Below are 20,309 nucleotides of genomic sequence, written 5' to 3'. Positions count from 1 at the left end.
TACTCATAAGGTTGCAAAATCGCCGTTTACAAGTAATCATGATGATCCAACGGTTATTAAAATGCGAAGGGATTGTAACGGCTAGAAATATAGTCGTTAGAGTTAAAAATATAATGCGGGTGGATAATCTAGGTGATATGGGAAACTGCGTAACATATGTGAATGGTTTTTAAGAACCGTACAGACTACAATTTTTCTTTTTTAGAGTTTATTGTCTTACATTTTATGCGAAATTGTAACACAATAAACTGGGGGGACTTGATCATATACATACATATGTATATGTACATTTTTTATGCGGAAAGGCATTTAAAGGCAAAAGCACAAGACACTGAAACCGCAGTAAAGCCCAAATGAACGCGGTAGGATTACACAGAATATTAAAGAGTGCGAAGGATTCTCGTAGTGTTTGTGCGGAATTCCTAAGTGCCCGCACATCTTACTTCCGCGTAACTCCTGAACATATAAATAGGGAGCTTGACCTCTCATTTTAGGTTGTTGATTCTGGAAGAATTGCTCTAGCCATATTGATCTCTCTCGTGACTTTGCCCGAGACTTGATCATTATTTGGTTAAGGTAATTTGCGAAGATCGGGACATGGTTGTTGATCGTTTAGCACTTAACGAAATATGACAATAAGGTCCCAAAACCATAATCGACATCCATTATACCCCCTCATTGCACTCAATCTTTGATTAACCTTAATAGGATAATCTAGGATTGATCACTTAGAATATCACATTCCAAGCATTTCACCTCAGCACATGTTGTTGAACAACCAGCTGAAACTTTATGGTGCAACTTCCTGTTTGGCTTTCCTTGGAAGTTTCATCAGCTACAACATCAGTTTCCACCACACAACCTGCATTAATGCCAAACCAATGCCCATGTGCAATTGTGGAACCGCTAACGAACATCCCTTTCCATGGTGGCACGGACACACCATGAGGATTACGTGACTTCAGAGGAATTCGTCACTCTCCGTAACAACGGAGACAATGTTAGCGTCTTTGGAGCCATTTGCCGGATTAGCTCCACCTGGACAATTAAGCCTTACATGCCCAGTCTTCCCGCACCTCCAGCATACCAGATTCTTCCCAGAGTTTCTCTTTCGCCTATCCGAACACAACACTATCGTATCTCCTGATGACGAGACCCCGTTACCTTCCAGTCTTTTCTCCTCGGATAGGAGCTTGCTAGTAACGTCTTCAAACTTCAGAGTTTCTTTCCCATACATCAAAATAGGTTTCATGTGTTCATAAGACGATGACAAAGATAATATCAACCTCAAAGCTTTATCTTCATCATCCACTTTAACTCCAATAGCTTCAAGTTCTGAAACAATACCATTAAGAATACTTAGATGATCTGAAATCTTTGAACCCCCATCCATACGCAGAGTATGAAATTGTTCTTTAAGACACAACCGATTTGAGATGCCCTTGCCCTGGTACAACTGCTCTAGTTTAACCCAAAGCTCATTTGCCGTTGATAACCCGTGCACATTTGCAAGCACGTTCTTTGCAAGACACAAACGAATCGCACTTTCCGCCCTCAAATCCATATCATCCCATTCTTCTTCATCGAACTTCTTGCTAGAATCACTGCCGGGATCAAGGGTGGGTTTACCCTTCAAAGCCTTGTGTAAACCAGACTGAATCAACACATCCTTGACTTGAACCTGCCATAAGCCAAAATTGATCCTCCCATCAAATTTCTCAACATTAAACCTCATTGGACTGAACTTCGACATCGTATCCGTATCCTATAAACAACACTTTCTCTGATTTTGCTCACGTTTCGAATAGCCAAAAGATGTAGCAGGTAGCCAGGACCCTTTAAATCGAAAATCCACAACTCGCCACTAACAATACTATTACTACGAATCAGAAAAAATATTGTCTAACCAGATACCCTATACAATCAATAGAACTCGTTTCTGATGTGGACGATCCACTCCTGTGGCAACCACAGAGCATACTCCGACTCCTATAACCGAGACCCCCGTCAAATTTGTTGGTTTTATTTTTTGATAGAAAAATTGATATGGTTACTTTGTGAAGGATGTTATCCCACATAGGTGGGCGGAGAAAGTTGGAGGTGAACTCCTTGGCTATAAAATGAGGCCATGGGATTACTTCCAAATTGCACCAATTAATACACTTTAAGTATTTGATTATTTCTTTCTTTCTTACCCTTGTTTGAGAGTTGTATTAGTTAAATATTTTGGAGAGTGTAGTTGGCTTAAGAGAGTCGTCTATATCATTGTAACAATTTGTGATATAGTGTATTTTCTCTCTTTAGGGGCCGGTGGTTTTTCTTCTGTTTTGGAGTTTCCACGTTAAATCTTGTGTTGTGTATTGTTCTTATTTCTTTACTATTATTGTTGGGCTGGGTGGTGGGAATTAGTGAGACCGTAATTTTCCAACAACTGGTATCAGAGCCGGGGTTACCACACCGATGTTGGGGGGGGGGGATTGTTGGGGTGACCTTCACCCCTTTCCCACATCGGTTGGAGAGGCAAAAACAAAGGCCCTTATATGTGGCTTGATATCTCTTCCTCACAGGACGCGTTTTAAACCCGTGAGGGCAGTTGAGTCGCTGGTGGCTCGCTGTTCTCAAAGCGGACAATATTCTGTGGTGGTCTTGGCTTCTGTCTCCGTTGCCATCAACACCTTTATTGAAATGTCCCGTTCTTATTGATTAAAAACGTTCCATATTAATTGATTTCGTTGCGAGGTTTTGACCTCTATATGAGACGTTTTTCAAAGACTGCATTCATTTTTAAACAAACCATAACTTTTATTTCATCAATAGAGGTTTAAAAAGCTTTACGTAGATTATCAAATAATGATAATCTAAAATATCCTGTTTACACACGACCATTACATAATGGTTTACAATACAAATATGTTACAACAAAATAAGTTTCTTGAATGCAGTTTTTACACAATATCATACAAGCATGGACTCCAAATCTTGTCCTTATTTAAGTATGCGATAGCGGAAGCTCTTAATAATCACCTGAGAATAAACATGCTTAAAACGTCAACAAAAATGTTGGTGAGTTATAGGTTTAACCTATATATATCAAATCGTAACAATAGACCACAAGATTTCATATTTCAATACACATCCCATACATAGAGATAAAAATCATTCATATGGTGAACACCTGGTAACCGACAATAACAAGATGCATATATAAGAATATCCCCATCATTCCGGGACACCCTTCGGATATGATATAAATTTCGAAGTACTAAAGCATCCGGTACTTTGGATGGGGTTTGTTAGGCCCAATAGATCTATCTTTAGGATTCGCGTCAATTAGGGTGTCTGTTCCCTAATTCTTAGATTACCAGACTTAATAAAAAGGGGCATATTCGATTTCAATAATTCAACCATAGAATGTAGTTTCACGTACTTGTGTCTATTTTGTAAATCATTTATAAAACCTGCATGTATTCTCATCCCAAAAATATTAGATTTTAAAAGTGGGACTATAACTCACTTTCACAGATTTTTACTTCGTCGGGAAGTAAGACTTGGCCACTGGTTGATTCACGAACCTATAACAATATATACATATATATCAAAGTATGTTCAAAATATATTTACAACACTTTTAATATATTTTGATATTTTAAGTTTATTAAGTCAGCTGTCCTCGTTAGTAACCTACAACTAGTTGTCCACAGTTAGATGTACAGAAATAAATCGATAAATATTATCTTGAATCAATCCACGACCCAGTGTATACGTATCTCAGTATTGATCACAACTCAAACTATATATATTTTGGAATCAACCTCAACCCTGTATAGCTAACTCCAACATTCACATATAGAGTGTCTATGGTTGTTCCGAAATATATATAGATGTGTCGACATGATAGGTCGAAACATTGTATACGTGTCTATGGTATCTCAAGATTACATAATATATAATACAAGTTGATTAAGTTATGGTTGGAATAGATTTGTTACCAATTTTCACGTAGCTAAAATGAGAAAAATTATCCAATCTTGTTTTACCCATAACTTCTTCATTTTAAATCCGTTTTGAGTGAATCAAATTGCTATGGTTTCATATTGAACTCTATTTTATGAATCTAAACAAAAAAAGTATAGGTTTCTAGTCGGAAAAATAAGTTACAAGTCGTTTTTGTAAAGGTAGTCATTTCAGTCGAAAGAACGACGTCTAGATGACCATTTTAGAAAACATACTTCCACTTTGAGTTTAACCATAATTTTTGGATATAGTTTCATGTTCATAATAAAAATCATTTTCTCAGAATAACAACTTTTAAATCAACGTTTATCATAGTTTTTAATTAACTAACCCAAAACAGCCCGCGGTGTTACTACGACGGCGTAAATCCGGTTTTACGGTGTTTTTCGTGTTTCCAGGTTTTAAATCATTAAGTTAGCATATCATATAGATATAGAACATGTGTTTAGTTGATTTTAAAAGTCAAGTTAGAAGGATTAACTTTTGTTTGCGAACAAGTTTAGAATTAACTAAACTATGTTCTAGTGATTACAAGTTTAAACCTTCGAATAAGATAGCTTTATATGTATGAATCGAATGATGTTATGAACATCATTACTACCTTAAGTTCCTTGGATGAACCTACTGGAAAAGAGAAAAATGGATCTAGCTTCAATGGATCCTTGGATGGCTCAAACTTCTTGAAGCAAAATCATGACACGAAAACAAGTTCAAGTAAGATCATCACTTGAAATAAGATTGTTATAGTTATAGAAATTGAACCAAAGTTTGAATATGATTATTACCTTGTATTAGAATGATAACCTACTGTAAGAAACAAAGATTTCTTGAGGTTGGATGATCACCTTACAAGATTGGAAGTGAGCTAGCAAACTTGAAAGTATTCTTGATTTTATGAAACTAGAACTTTTGGAATTTATGAAGAACACTTAGAACTTGAAGATAGAACTTGAGAGAGTTCAATTAGATGAAGAAAATTGAAGAATGAAAGTGTTTGTAGGTGTTTTTGGTCGTTGGTGTATGGATTAGATATAAAGGATATGTAATTTTGTTTTCATGTAAATAAGTCATGAATGATTACTCATATTTTTGTAATCTTATGAGATATTTCATGCTAGTTGCCAAATGATGGTTCCCACATGTGTTAGGTGACTCACATGGGCTGCTAAGAGCTGATCATTGGAGTGTATATACCAATAGTACATACATCTAAAAGCTGTGTATTGTACGAGTACGAATACGGGTGCATACGAGTAGAATTGTTGATGAAACTGAACGAGAATGTAATTGTAAGCATTTTTGTTAAGTAGAAGTATTTTGATAAGTGTATTGAAGTCTTTCAAAAGTGTATAAATACATATTAAAACACTACATGTATATACATTTTAACTGAGTCGTTAAGTCATCGTTAGTCGTTACATGTAAGTGTTGTTTTGAAACCTTTAGGTTAACGATCTTGTTAAATGTTGTTAACCCAATGTTTATAATAACAAAAGAGATTTTAAATTATTATATTATCATGATATTATGATGTACGAATATCTCTTAATATGATATATATACATTAAATGTCGTTACAACGATAAACGTTACATATATGTCTCGTTTCAAAATCATTAAGTTAGTAGTCTTGTTTTTACATATGTAGTTCATTGTTAATATAATTAATGATATGTTTACTTATCATAATATCATGTTAACTATATATATAACCATATATATGTCATCATATAGTTTTTTACAAGTTTTAACGTTCGTGAATCACCGGTCAACTTGGGTGGTCAATTGTCTATATGAAACCTATTTCAATTAATCAAGTCTTAACAAGTTTGATTGCTTAACATGTTGGAAACATTTAATCATGTAAACATCAATCTCAATTAATATATATAAACATGGAAAAGTTCGGGTCACTACAGTACCTACCCGTTAAATAAATTTCGTCCCGAAATTTTAAGCTGTTGAAGGTGTTGACGAATCTTCTGGAAATAGATGCGGGTATTTCTTCTTCATCTGATCTTCACGCTCCCAGGTGAACTCGGGTCCTCTAAGAGCATTCCATCGAACCTTAACAATTGGTATCTTGTTTTGCTTAAGTCTTTTAACCTCACGATCCATTATTTCGACGGGTTCTTCGATGAATTGGAGTTTTTCGTTGATTTGGATTTCATCTAACGGAATAGTGAGATCTTCTTTAGTAAAACATTTCTTCAAATTCGAGACGTGGAAAGTGTTATGTACAGCCGCGAGTTGTTGAGGTAACTCAAGTCGGTAAGCTACTGGTCCGACACGATCAATAATCTTGAATGGTCCAATATACCTTGGATTTAATTTCCCTCGTTTACCAAATCGAACAACGCCTTTCCAAGGTGAAACTTTAAGCATGACCATCTCTCCAATTTCAAATTCTATATCTTTTCTTTTAATGTCAGCGTAGCTCTTTTGTCGACTTTGGGCGGTTTTCAACCGTTGTTGAATTTGGATGATCTTCTCGGTAGTTTCTTGTATAATCTCCGGACCCGTAATCTGTCTATCCCCCACCTCACTCCAACAAATCGGAGACCTGCACTTTCTACCATAAAGTGCTTCAAACGGCGCCATCTCAATGCTTGAATGGTAGCTGTTGTTGTAGGAAAATTCTGCTAACGGTAGATGTCGATCCCAACTGTTTCCGAAATCAATAACACATGCTCGTAGCATGTCTTCAAGCGTTTGTATCGTCCTTTCGCTCTGCCCATCAGTTTGTGGATGATAGGCAGTACTCATGTCTAGACGAGTTCCTAATGCTTGCTGTAATGTCTGCCAGAATCTTGAAATAAATCTGCCATCCCTATCAGAGATAATAGAGATTGGTATTCCATGTCTGGAGACGACTTCCTTCAAATACAGTCGTGCTAACTTCTCCATCTTGTCATCTTCTCTTATTGGTAGGAAGTGTGCTGATTTGGTGAGACGATCAACTATTACCCAAATAGTATCAAAACCACTTGCAGTCCTTGGCAATTTAGTGATGAAATCTATGGTAATGTTTTCCCATTTCCATTCCGGGATTTCGGGTTGTTGAAGTAGACCTGATGGTTTCTGATGCTCAGCTTTGACCTTAGAACACGTCAAACATTCTCCTACGTATTTAGCAACATCGGCTTTCATACCCGGCCACCAAAAATGTTTCTTGAGATCCTTGTACATCTTCCCCGTTCCAGGATGTATTGAGTATCTGGTTTTATGAGCTTCTCTAAGTACCATTTCTCTCATATCTCCAAATTTTGGTACCCAAATCCTTTCAGCCCTATACCGGGTTCCGTCTTCCCGAATATTAAGATGCTTCTCCGATCCTTTGGGTATTTCATCCTTTAAATTTCCCTCTTTTAAAACTCCTTGTTGCGCCTCCTTTATTTGAGTAGTAATGTTATTATGAATCATTATATTCATAGATTTTACTCGAATGAGTTCTCTATCCTTCCTGCTCAAGGCATCGGCTACCACATTTGCCTTCCCCGGGTGGTAACGAATCTCAAAATCGTAATCATTCAATAATTCAATCCACCTACGCTGCCTCATATTCAGTTGTTTCTGATTAAATATGTGTTGAAGACTTTTGTGGTCGGTATATATAATACTTTTGACCCCATATAAGTAGTGCCTCCAAGTCTTTAATGCAAAAACAACCGCGCCTAATTCCAAATCATGCGTCGTATAATTTTGTTCGTGAATCTTCAATTGTCTAGACGCATAAGCAATCACCTTCGTTCGTTGCATTAATACACAACCGAGACCTTGCTTTGATGCGTCACAATAAATCACAAAATCATCATTCCCTTCAGGCAATGACAATATAGGTGCCGTAGTTAGCTTTTTCTTCAATAACTGAAACGCTTTCTCTTGTTCATCATTCCATTCAAATTTCTTCCCTTTATGCGTTAATGCAGTCAAGGGTTTTGCTATTCTGGAAAAGTCTTGGATGAACCTTCTGTAGTAACCAGCTAGTCCTAAAAACTGGCGTATGTGTTTCGGAGTTTTCGGGGTTTCCCACTTTTCAACAGTTTCTATCTTTGCCGGATCCACCTTAATACCTTCTTTGTTCACTATGTGACCGAGGAATTGAACTTCTTCCAACCAAAATGCACACTTTGAAAACTTAGCGTACAATTCTTCCTTCCTCAATACTTCTAACACCTTTCTCAAATGTTCACCGTGTTCTTGGTCATTCTTTGAGTAAATAAGTATGTCATCAATGAAAACAATGACAAACTTGTCAAGGTATGGTCCACACACTCGGTTCATAAGGTCCATGAACACAGCTGGTGCATTAGTTAAACCAAACGGCATGACCATAAACTCGTAATGACCGTAACGTGTTCTGAAAGCAGTCTTTGGAATATCATCTTCTTTCACCCGCATTTGATGATACCCGGAACGTAAGTCAATCTTTGAATAAACAGACGAGCCTTGTAGTTGATCAAATAAGTCGTCGATTCTCGGTAGTGGGTAGCGGTTCTTGATGGTAAGTTTGTTCAACTCTCGGTAGTCGATACACAACCTGAATGTACCATCTTTCTTCTTGACAAACAAAACAGGAGCTCCCCACGGTGATGTGCTTGGTCGAATGAAACCACGCTCTAAAAGTTCTTGTAATTGGCTTTGCAGTTCTTTCATCTCGCTGGGTGCGAGTCTGTAAGGAGCACGAGCTATTGGTGCAGCTCCTGGTACAAGATCTATTTGAAATTCAACGGATCGATGTGGGGGTAATCCCGGTAATTCTTTCGGAAATACATCGGGAAATTCTTTTGCAATGGGAACATCATTGATGCTCTTTTCTTCAGTTTGTACTTTCTCGACGTGTGCTAGAACAGCATAGCAACCTTTTCTTATTAGTTTTTGTGCCTTCAAATTACTAATAAGATGTAGCTTCGTGTTGCCCTTTTCTCCGTACACCATTAAGGGTTTTCCTTTTTCTCGTATAATGCGAATTGAATTTTTGTAACAAACGATCTCCGCTTTCACTTCTTTCAACCAGTCCATACCGATTATCACATCAAAACTCCCTAACTCTACTGGTATCAAATCAATCTTAAATGTTTCGCTAACCAGTTTAATTTCTCGATTCCGACATACATTATCTGCTGAAATTAATTTACCATTTGCTAATTCGAGTAAAAATTTACTATCCAAAGGCGTCAATGGACAACTTAATTTAGCACAAAAATCTCTACTCATATAGCTTCTATCCGCACCCGAATCAAATAAAACGTAAGCAGATTTATTGTCAATAAGAAACGTACCCGTAACAAGCTCCGGGTCTTCCTGTGCCTCTACCGCATTAATATTGAAAACTCTTCCACGGCCTTGTCCATTCGTGTTCTCCTGGTTCGGGCAATTTCTAATAATGTGGCCTGGTTTTCCACATTTATAACAAACTACATTGGCATAACTTGCTCCGACACTACTTGCTCCGCCATTACTCGTTCCGACACCATTTGTTCCTTTCGTTCTATTAACTCCTGGTCCGTAGACCTCACACTTCGCCACGCTATGACCATTTCTTTTACACTTGTTGCAAAATTTGGTGCAGAACCCCGAGTGATTCTTTTCACACCTTTGGCATAGTTGCTTCTGATTGTTGTTGTTGTTGCGGTTATTATTGTTGTTGGGATGATTGTTGTAGTTGCTGTTGTTGTTGTTGTTGTTGTTGTTGTTGTTGGGCCGTTTGTTGTAGTTGCGATTGATATTGCGATTGTTGGGATAATTGTTGCGATTATTGTTGTAATTGCTGTTGTTGTTGTATTGGTGATTCTTATCACCGTTTTCCTCCCACTTTCTTTTGACTTGCTTCACATTGGCCTCTTCAGCAGTCTGTTCTTTAATTCTTTCTTCAATCTGGTTCACTAGTTTGTGAGCCATTCTACATGCCTGTTGTATGGAGGCGGGCTCGTGTGAACTTATATCTTCTTGGATTCTTTCCGGTAATCCTTTCACAAACGCGTCGATCTTCTCTTCCTCATCTTCGAATGCTCCCGGACACAATAGGCACAATTCTGTGAATCGTCTTTCGTACGTGGTAATATCAAATCCTTGGGTTCGTAACCCTCTAAGTTCTGTCTTGAGCTTATTGACCTCGGTTCTGGGACGGTACTTCTCGTTCATCAAGTGCTTGAATGCTGACCACGGTAGTGCGTACGCATCATCTTGTCCCACTTGCTCTAGATAGGTATTCCACCATGTTAACGCAGAACCTGTGAAGGTATGCGTAGCGTACTTCACTTTGTCCTCTTCAGTACATTTACTTATGGCAAACACCGATTCAACCTTCTCGGTCCACCGTTTCAATCCGATCGGTCCTTCGGTTCCATCAAATTCCAAAGGTTTGCAGGCAGTGAATTCTTTGTAGGTGCATCCTACACGATTTCCTGTACTGCTAGATCCAAGGTTATTGTTGGTATGTAGCGCAGCCTGTACTGCGGCTATGTTTGAAGCTAGAAAAGTACGGAATTCCTCTTCATTCATATTCACGGTGTGTCGAGTAGTCGGTGCCATTTCCTTCAAAATAGTTAAATGGAACAAGTTAATCATACAGAATATTAAGAGTAGTTAATAGTATTTCGTAGCATAATATGAACTCATTTATAAAAGCTTTTTCTTCATATTAGCATTTTATAAGTTTAAATTCGGGTAGTACCTACCCGTTAAGTTCATACTTAGTAGCTAATATACAATTCAACTACTACAATTCTATATGAAAAACTGATTATAATAATATTTCGCGTTCAAACTTTTATACAATATTTTACAAACTTACAATACCGCTTATTTTACATAAAGCATGAAATATAGCACACAATAACTTTGATACAAGATAGTTGTGAAGACAATTCTAGCTAGTACACAAGTCGTTCAGCAAAGGCAATAAAGACACGTAATTCATACGTCCAGAAACAAGTCATGCATTCTGGTTTTACTAGGACTACTTCCCATCCTTGGTCTTGTGCAACATAACCGTTATGGCCGTTGATAAGACAGCGTGTTGTAACGTCATCAAAGGGACGAGGGTTACGTAATGTCCAACAGTCCCGTAATAATCTAAAAACCTCATTTCTTACCCCAATTACCGACTCCGTCACTTGTGGAAACGTTTTGTTTAATAGTTGTAGCCCGATGTTCTTGTTCTCACTTTGGTGAGAAGCGAACATTACTAATCCATAAGCATAACATGCTTCTTTATGTTGCATGTTAGCCGCTTTTTCTAAATCACGAAGTCCAATATTCGGATATATTGAGTCAAAATAATTTCTTAACCCGTTGCGTAAAATAGCATTTGGGTTCCCCGCAATATATGCGTCAAAGTAAACACATCGTAACTTATGGGTTTCCCAATGTGATATCCCCCATCTTTCAAACGAAAGTCTCTTATAAACCAAGACATTCTTGGAACGTTCTTCGAATGTCTTACAAACTGATCTCGCCTTAAATAGTTGTGCCGAAGAATTCTGGCCGACTCTAGACAAGATTTCATCAATCATGTCTCCGGGTAGGTCTCTTAAAATATTGGGTTGTCTATCCATTTTGTGTTTTTAAACTGTAAAATAGACAAGAGTTAGATTCATAAAAAAAATACTTATTAATACAAGCAATTTTTACATATATCATAAAGCATAAGAACACTATATTCCATATATTACACCACACGAATACAACTATCTTATTCCGACTCGCTCGTTTCTTCTTCTTCGGTTTTGGTTCGTTTTGCCAAGTTTCTAGGGATATATGATGTTCCCCTAATACGAGCCGTCGTTGTCCACATTGGTTTAGAAAAACCTGGTGGTTTAGAGGTTCCCGGGTCATTGTTACAACTTAAGGACTTCGGGGGTTGACGATACATATAAAGTTCATCGGGGTTGGAATTAGATTTCTCTATTTTTATGCCCTTTCCCTTATTATTTTCTTTTGCCTTTTTAAATTCAGTTGGGGTAATTTCTATAACATCATCGGAATTCTCGTCGGAATCCGATTCATCGGAGAATTGGTAATCCTCCCAATATTTTGCTTCCTTGGCGGAAACACCATTGACCATAATTAACTTTGGTCGGTTGGTTGAGGATTTTCTTTTACTTAACCGTTTTATTATTTCCCCCACCGGTTCTATTTCTTCATCCGGTTCCGATTCTTCTTCCGGTTCCGATTCTTCTTCCGGTTCCGACTCTTCTTCCGGTTCCTCTTCGGGAACTTGTGAATCAGTCCACAAATCATTCCAATTTACATTTGACTCTTCATTATTATTAGGTGAGTCAATGGGACTTGTTCTAGAGGTAGACATCTATCACATAATATCAAACACGTTAAGAGATTAATATATCACATAATATTCATATGTTAAAAATATATAGTTTCCAACAAAAATGTTAAGCAATCATTTTTAAAGAAAACACGGTCGAAGTCCAGACTCACTAATGCATCCTAACAAACTCGATAAGACACACTAATGCAAATTTTCTGGTTCTCTAAGACCAACGCTCGGATACCAACTGAAATGTCCCGTTCTTATTGATTAAAAACGTTCCATATTAATTGATTTCGTTGCGAGGTTTTGACCTCTATATGAGACGTTTTTCAAAGACTGCATTCATTTTTAAACAAACCATAACTTTTATTTCATCAATAGAGGTTTAAAAAGCTTTACGTAGATTATCAAATAATGATAATCTAAAATATCCTGTTTACACACGACCATTACATAATGGTTTACAATACAAATATGTTACAACAAAATAAGTTTCTTGAATGCAGTTTTTACACAATATCATACAAGCATGGACTCCAAATCTTGTCCTTATTTAAGTATGCGATAGCGGAAGCTCTTAATAATCACCTGAGAATAAACATGCTTAAAACGTCAACAAAAATGTTGGTGAGTTATAGGTTTAACCTATATATATCAAATCGTAACAATAGACCACAAGATTTCATATTTCAATACACATCCCATACATAGAGATAAAAATCATTCATATGGTGAACACCTGGTAACCGACAATAACAAGATGCATATATAAGAATATCCCCATCATTCCGGGACACCCTTCGGATATGATATAAATTTCGAAGTACTAAAGCATCCGGTACTTTGGATGGGGTTTGTTAGGCCCAATAGATCTATCTTTAGGATTCGCGTCAATTAGGGTGTCTGTTCCCTAATTCTTAGATTACCAGACTTAATAAAAAGGGGCATATTCGATTTCAATAATTCAACCATAGAATGTAGTTTCACGTACTTGTGTCTATTTTGTAAATCATTTATAAAACCTGCATGTATTCTCATCCCAAAAATATTAGATTTTAAAAGTGGGACTATAACTCACTTTCACAGATTTTTACTTCGTCGGGAAGTAAGACTTGGCCACTGGTTGATTCACGAACCTATAACAATATATACATATATATCAAAGTATGTTCAAAATATATTTACAACACTTTTAATATATTTTGATGTTTTAAGTTTATTAAGTCAGCTGTCCTCGTTAGTAACCTACAACTAGTTGTCCACAGTTAGATGTACAGAAATAAATCGATAAATATTATCTTGAATCAATCCACGACCCAGTGTATACGTATCTCAGTATTGATCACAACTCAAACTATATATATTTTGGAATCAACCTCAACCCTGTATAGCTAACTCCAACATTCACATATAGAGTGTCTATGGTTGTTCCGAAATATATATAGATGTGTCGACATGATAGGTCGAAACATTGTATACGTGTCTATGGTATCTCAAGATTACATAATATATAATACAAGTTGATTAAGTTATGGTTGGAATAGATTTGTTACCAATTTTCACGTAGCTAAAATGAGAAAAATTATCCAATCTTGTTTTACCCATAACTTCTTCATTTTAAATCCGTTTTGAGTGAATCAAATTGCTATGGTTTCATATTGAACTCTATTTTATGAATCTAAACAAAAAAAAGTATAGGTTTCTAGTCGGAAAAATAAGTTACAAGTCGTTTTTGTAAAGGTAGTCATTTCAGTCGAAAGAACGACGTCTAGATGACCATTTTAGAAAACATACTTCCACTTTGAGTTTAACCATAATTTTTGGATATAGTTTCATGTTCATAATAAAAATCATTTTCTCAGAATAACAACTTTTAAATCAACGTTTATCATAGTTTTTAATTAACTAACCCAAAACAGCCCGCGGTGTTACTACGACGGCGTAAATCCGGTTTTACGGTGTTTTTCGTGTTTCCAGGTTTTAAATCATTAAGTTAGCATATCATATAGATATAGAACATGTGTTTAGTTGATTTTAAAAGTCAAGTTAGAAGGATTAACTTTTGTTTGCGAACAAGTTTAGAATTAACTAAACTATGTTCTAGTGATTACAAGTTTAAACCTTCGAATAAGATAGCTTTATATGTATGAATCGAATGATGTTATGAACATCATTACTACCTTAAGTTCCTTGGATGAACCTACTGGAAAAGAGAAAAATGGATCTAGCTTCAATGGATCCTTGGATGGCTCAAACTTCTTGAAGCAAAATCATGACACGAAAACAAGTTCAAGTAAGATCATCACTTGAAATAAGATTATTATAGTTATAGAAATTGAACCAAAGTTTGAATATGATTATTACCTTGTATTAGAATGATAACCTACTGTAAGAAACAAAGATTTCTTGAGGTTGGATGATCACCTTACAAGATTGGAAGTGAGCTAGCAAACTTGAAAGTATTCTTGATTTTATGAAACTAGAACTTTTGGAATTTATGAAGAACACTTAGAACTTGAAGATAGAACTTGAGAGAGTTCAATTAGATGAAGAAAATTGAAGAATGAAAGTGTTTGTAGGTGTTTTTGGTCGTTGGTGTATGGATTAGATATAAAGGATATGTAATTTTGTTTTCATGTAAATAAGTCATGAATGATTACTCATATTTTTGTAATCTTATGAGATATTTCATGCTAGTTGCCAAATGATGGTTCCCACATGTGTTAGGTGACTCACATGGGCTGCTAAGAGCTGATCATTGGAGTGTATATACCAATAGTACATACATCTAAAAGCTGTGTATTGTACGAGTACGAATACGGGTGCATACGAGTAGAATTGTTGATGAAACTGAACGAGAATGTAATTGTAAGCATTTTTGTTAAGTAGAAGTATTTTGATAAGTGTATTGAAGTCTTTCAAAAGTGTATAAATACATATTAAAACACTACATGTATATACATTTTAACTGAGTCGTTAAGTCATCGTTAGTCGTTACATGTAAGTGTTGTTTTGAAACCTTTAGGTTAACGATCTTGTTAAATGTTGTTAACCCAATGTTTATAATAACAAAAGAGATTTTAAATTATTATATTATCATGATATTATGATGTACGAATATCTCTTAATATGATATATATACATTAAATGTCGTTACAACGATAAACGTTACATATATGTCTCGTTTCAAAATCATTAAGTTAGTAGTCTTGTTTTTACATATGTAGTTCATTGTTAATATAATTAATGATATGTTTACTTATCATAATATCATGTTAACTATATATATAACCATATATATGTCATCATATAGTTTTTTACAAGTTTTAACGTTCGTGAATCACCGGTCAACTTGGGTGGTCAATTGTCTATATGAAACCTATTTCAATTAATCAAGTCTTAACAAGTTTGATTGCTTAACATGTTGGAAACATTTAATCATGTAAACATCAATCTCAATTAATATATATAAACATGGAAAAGTTCGGGTCACTACATTTATCATTAGAAACACCATTCGAATAATCAAAATTAAATTGAAACGAGACGTCCTATTCCATAGCAAACAACACAAAATTCGTGATACGTGAGTATATGTGCCATGACATGAGTACGTATAAAAATTTATACTTGTCGAAGGGTTAAGAGTGGGTTGCATTTATACACCATCCGTCATGGGTAAAATCCAATACGCTAATTCATGAGGCTCATTGTTTAACTTACTCATAGGTATACATACAAATCTTAAATCTAATTACTTTATTATTTGTAATAAGATAAAAAATTACTATACAATAATACATATATAATTAAAAAAAAAAAACGCACTTATATCCTATGTTATTCAACATATATTTTTATCAATTATTAGTTGTTAATGTGGTACCTTGTTTATATTAGTAAAATTGTATATTTCTGTGAGGGTGCACATAACGTGCAATTCACCCGGTACCAGGTCTCGAGCTCGGGGGAGCTTGATTACCCGAGAGCCAATGTGCACGTTGATATGAGGGTTTCCTAGCTTACCAAAAAAAAAAAAAAAAAATTAGATATTAAAAGAAAAATACGGTGTTTAAAGATTATAACTTCAACTAGTAACATATTTTTTTTTTTTCATTCGACGTCACTTCTTTCACAGTTTACAAATAAACGCATTTAATATCGAAAGATTAATTAATATTTAACGATCTATCATTTCAATATGAAATAAGTAAACAGCCATATATGAATGTTAAACGTTCTATCATTTCAAGATGAAGTAAGGGTGCGTTTGATAAAACTGAATGATTTAGCGCTGAATGGTTCATAATCTAAATGGTTCAGAGTCTCTGAATGAATTTAGTTCTGAATGACAATACGCTGTTTGATAATCATTTTGAATAAACAATATGAATCAATTAAATCAACTTGTTATCGTTTAACAAAAACTTCAATATACTTATTTGATAAGTGTTCTGGATACGTTTTAAGAAGAATATTACATAAAATTTAAACCTCTTAATGGTTAAGAGAGTGCTTTAACTCTGAATAGTTCAGCACTGAATACTGAACCATTCAGCACCATATCTCATTAAGAGGTCAGAAAACAAACGCACTGAATGTTGAATGGTTCATCACTCAGTGCTGAACCATTCCATTAAGAGGTAAACAAACGCACCCTAAGTAAACAATATCCAACGTACTATTAAGTAAATATTTAAGAGTGTGTTTGTTTGTCATCTTAATTGAAGAATTTAACGCTGAATGTTAAACCATTTAACATTTAATTTTTTTTTTTTATATATTTTAATGATATGACGTTAAGCCCTTTTTTCTTAACCTGTGTATCCAAACAGTCAACTTGACTAATCCCAGGGCGACTACTCGCTACGCGAGCAGCCCGGAGTCATTGCAGGCGATCCTCCGTGGCCATGACGTTAAGCCGTTTAACAATTTGTGTTGAAGCATTCATAAATTACTCTTACAACCTTCATTGTCGTTCAACACTAAAGTGTATTTCATTTAGTCTTTTTGTTTTGTAGATGCAATCTTAGCATCATTTTCGTTGTTTCGTTTTTTTTTTTTTTGTATCCTCCTTCCTGTTTGGTTGTTGCCTTGTAGTTGCAATAACCTTTTTGTTCTTTCGTTTATTTTAATAAAATGCTTGCTTTTCAAAAAAAAAAAAAAAAAAAAAAAAAAAAAAACTAATCAGAACTATTACATTATTCAGACTTTGAATCATCCAACGCTTAATCATTCTGTTTTATCAATCGAATTCAAATCAACACATGAATTTGCTGCAAAAACGCCAGGACGCAGGCTCCCGAAGAGGGAAGCCAACGAATGTCAGATGCAAAGCCCCACACTTCATTAAGATCATATTGGCATACTCTCCCAAAAAAGAAAGAGCAGACCCCATTGAAGACGAGAGTGAGGTACAACAAGGCCATTTCTGTCCAAGAAAAAGGGAAATTATTATTAAAAATAATAATATCAATTGAGACTAATTTTTTAAAACTCCCATATCTAGTGTCAAAATTTAGAAACATTTGCATTATAATTTAACTAGAGGTATCCCGCAACAAACTCTTCCCCAAACAAAAGTTAATTTTTGGTTAATTTTTACACTTCATATTTTCCTGATTGATCATTTTCAAATCCAATAAACATTCTTTCAGCTCTTTTTCATAATCATTTTAACAAATTTTTCAAAAGGTTTCAAAATCTAAAGTAAAAGAAATGAGAGAGATAGTAAGCATTCATATTGGTCAAGCCGGAATTCAGGTCGGGAATTCATGTTGGGAGCTTTATTGCCTTGAACATGGCATTCAACCCGATGGCTTCATGACTAGGTTTGCTTATTCGCTATTGTTAATATATGTCCCTATCGATCTGTATTACTGTCTTTTTATCAAAGAAAATAGACTGGTTTTTTTTATGTGTCAAGAATAAATCTATCTGTTACGTGTATCATATCATATCATATGATTCTGTCTAATTTAAACGTACATATTATGAAAATGAAAGAACTTGAGATGGAAAAATCACTCACATTTACCATTTTGTGTTAAACTTGACATGTAAATATAATTTCATAAAAGGAAAAAAAAAAAAAAAAAAAATCCCCCGTATAGGTTCGATTCACCTAATTGTCTGCCACGTTATCATGGGTTTGAACATATTTGATGTTACATATTTTTTATGTACCTTGTGAATGTGTTAGCAGTGATGGTTCACAAGCTTCTGGAGACGACTCGTTTAATACATTTTTTAGCGAAACGAGTTCTGGAAAAAACGTACCAAGGGCCGTATTTGTCGATCTTGAACCAACTGTTATTGATGAGATTAGAACCGGACCCTATCGACAACTCTTCCACCCCGAACAACTCATTTCTGGTAAAGAAGACGCCGCCAATAATTTCGCTAGAGGACATTACACAGGTAATCATCTAACCCCATCTACTCTAAATTGTAAGATCGTCTCAACAATTTAGAAGTCCATGTTTGACACATAAAAAATGGCATTTAAAATGTTAAATCTTTCAATAATCTTTTTAGGCTCATGATCTACTAATTACAATTTAAAATATGTGTCTCAATAATACCTTGTCAAATTAAAAATTGTATAGACATTTCAAAATTCTGAGGCATGTTCAATTGAACACTTTATTAATCAATGTTGAATGTTAATATAACTTGTTTGCAGTGGGCAAAGAAATTGTTGATCTATGTCTTGACCGGGTACAAAAGCTAGCAGACAACTGCACAGGTTTGCAAGGCTTTATGGTCTTCAATGCAGTAGGTGGTGGCACCGGTTCAGGCTTAGGCTCATTAATCTTAGAACGCCTTTCAGTCGATTATGGCAAAAAGCCAAAACTCGGGTTCTCTATTTTCCCATCTCCTCAAGTTTCGACTGCTGTCGTTGAGCCTTATAACAGTGTGTTATCGACCCATTCGCTTCTTGAACACACAGATGTCGTAGCGTTACTTGACAATGAAGCAATATATGATATATGCAGGCGAGCGTTAGACATTGGTAGACCAACTTACACGAATTTAAACCGTTTGATTTCTCAAATAATCTCGTCTTTGACAACTTCGTTAAGGTTTGATGGAGCAATTAACGTTGATATTACTGAGTTCCAAACGAATTTGGTTCCGTACCCTAGAATTCATTTTATGCTTTCGTCATATGCACCTGTGATATCGTCTGCTAGAGCTCATCATGAACAGAATTCGGTGGCTGAAATTACAACTTCGGTATTTGAGCCGTCGAATATGATGGCTAAATGTGACCCGAGACATGGGAAGTACATGGCTTGTTGTTTGATGTATCGTGGTGATGTTGTTCCTAAAGATGTTAATACTGCTATTGGTTCGATTAAAACGAAACGTACCGTTCAGTTTGTCGACTGGTAAGCTTCTCTTTTTGTCAATATTATATTCCATCCGTCCCCGAATTACTATCTCAATTTAACTTTTGAAGTCTTTCTTTTTCAACTTTGACTTTAAATAATTTTTTCTGTATTAAATAATATTTCACGAAAATTACACCTTTTTTGGCAGCGAAAACTAAAGAAAGTTCTCTTTCACATATAAAATAACTCAATTTTGTGTGCATTTGCAGGTGTCCAACAGGTTTCAAGTGTGGAATCAACTACCAGTCTCCAACAACGGTGCCTGGCGGTGATCTTGCAAAGACGAAGCGTGCAGTAGCCATGATAAGCAACAATACAGCAGTGGGTGAAGTTTTCAACAGAATCGACCATAAGTTTGACCTGATGTACGCAAAACGAGCATTCGTACATTGGTATGTTGGTGAAGGAATGGAAGAAGGGGAATTCTCGGAAGCCCGTGAGGATCTTGCAGCACTCGAGAAGGACTACGAGGAAGTCGGGCTAGATGGTGAAGAGGATGAAGAGCAAGGAGAAGACGACTAAATCCATGTTTCGCCATCTCCTAAAAACTGAGTTACTTATGTTTTCCACGTTAAGAATGTTTTAAAACACAAGCATTGTAACTATTTAGTCGGTGTATCTTG

At 35.6% G+C, this 20,309-nt stretch overlaps 1 protein-coding gene across 1 annotated transcript; it reads left to right on the top strand.

The window, feature by feature from the left end:
* Window positions 1-18,007: 18,007 nt before the first annotated feature.
* Window positions 18,008-20,208, top strand: LOC139844129 (tubulin alpha-5 chain-like). The gene is made up of 4 exons (XM_071834341.1): window positions 18,008-18,120; window positions 18,495-18,709; window positions 18,975-19,683; window positions 19,896-20,208. The coding sequence occupies exons 1-4, from the start codon at window positions 18,008-18,010 to the stop codon at window positions 20,206-20,208; spliced, it is 1,350 nt and encodes a 449-aa protein (XP_071690442.1).
* The last annotated feature ends 101 nt before the right edge of the window (window positions 20,209-20,309 follow it).

Source organism: Rutidosis leptorrhynchoides, chromosome 4 (genome assembly GCF_046630445.1).
Source record: "Rutidosis leptorrhynchoides isolate AG116_Rl617_1_P2 chromosome 4, CSIRO_AGI_Rlap_v1, whole genome shotgun sequence".
Taxonomy (NCBI): domain Eukaryota; kingdom Viridiplantae; phylum Streptophyta; class Magnoliopsida; order Asterales; family Asteraceae; genus Rutidosis; species Rutidosis leptorrhynchoides.
The sequence above is the reverse complement of the archived record's forward strand: the minus strand, read 5'-3'. Positions and strand labels throughout refer to the sequence as shown.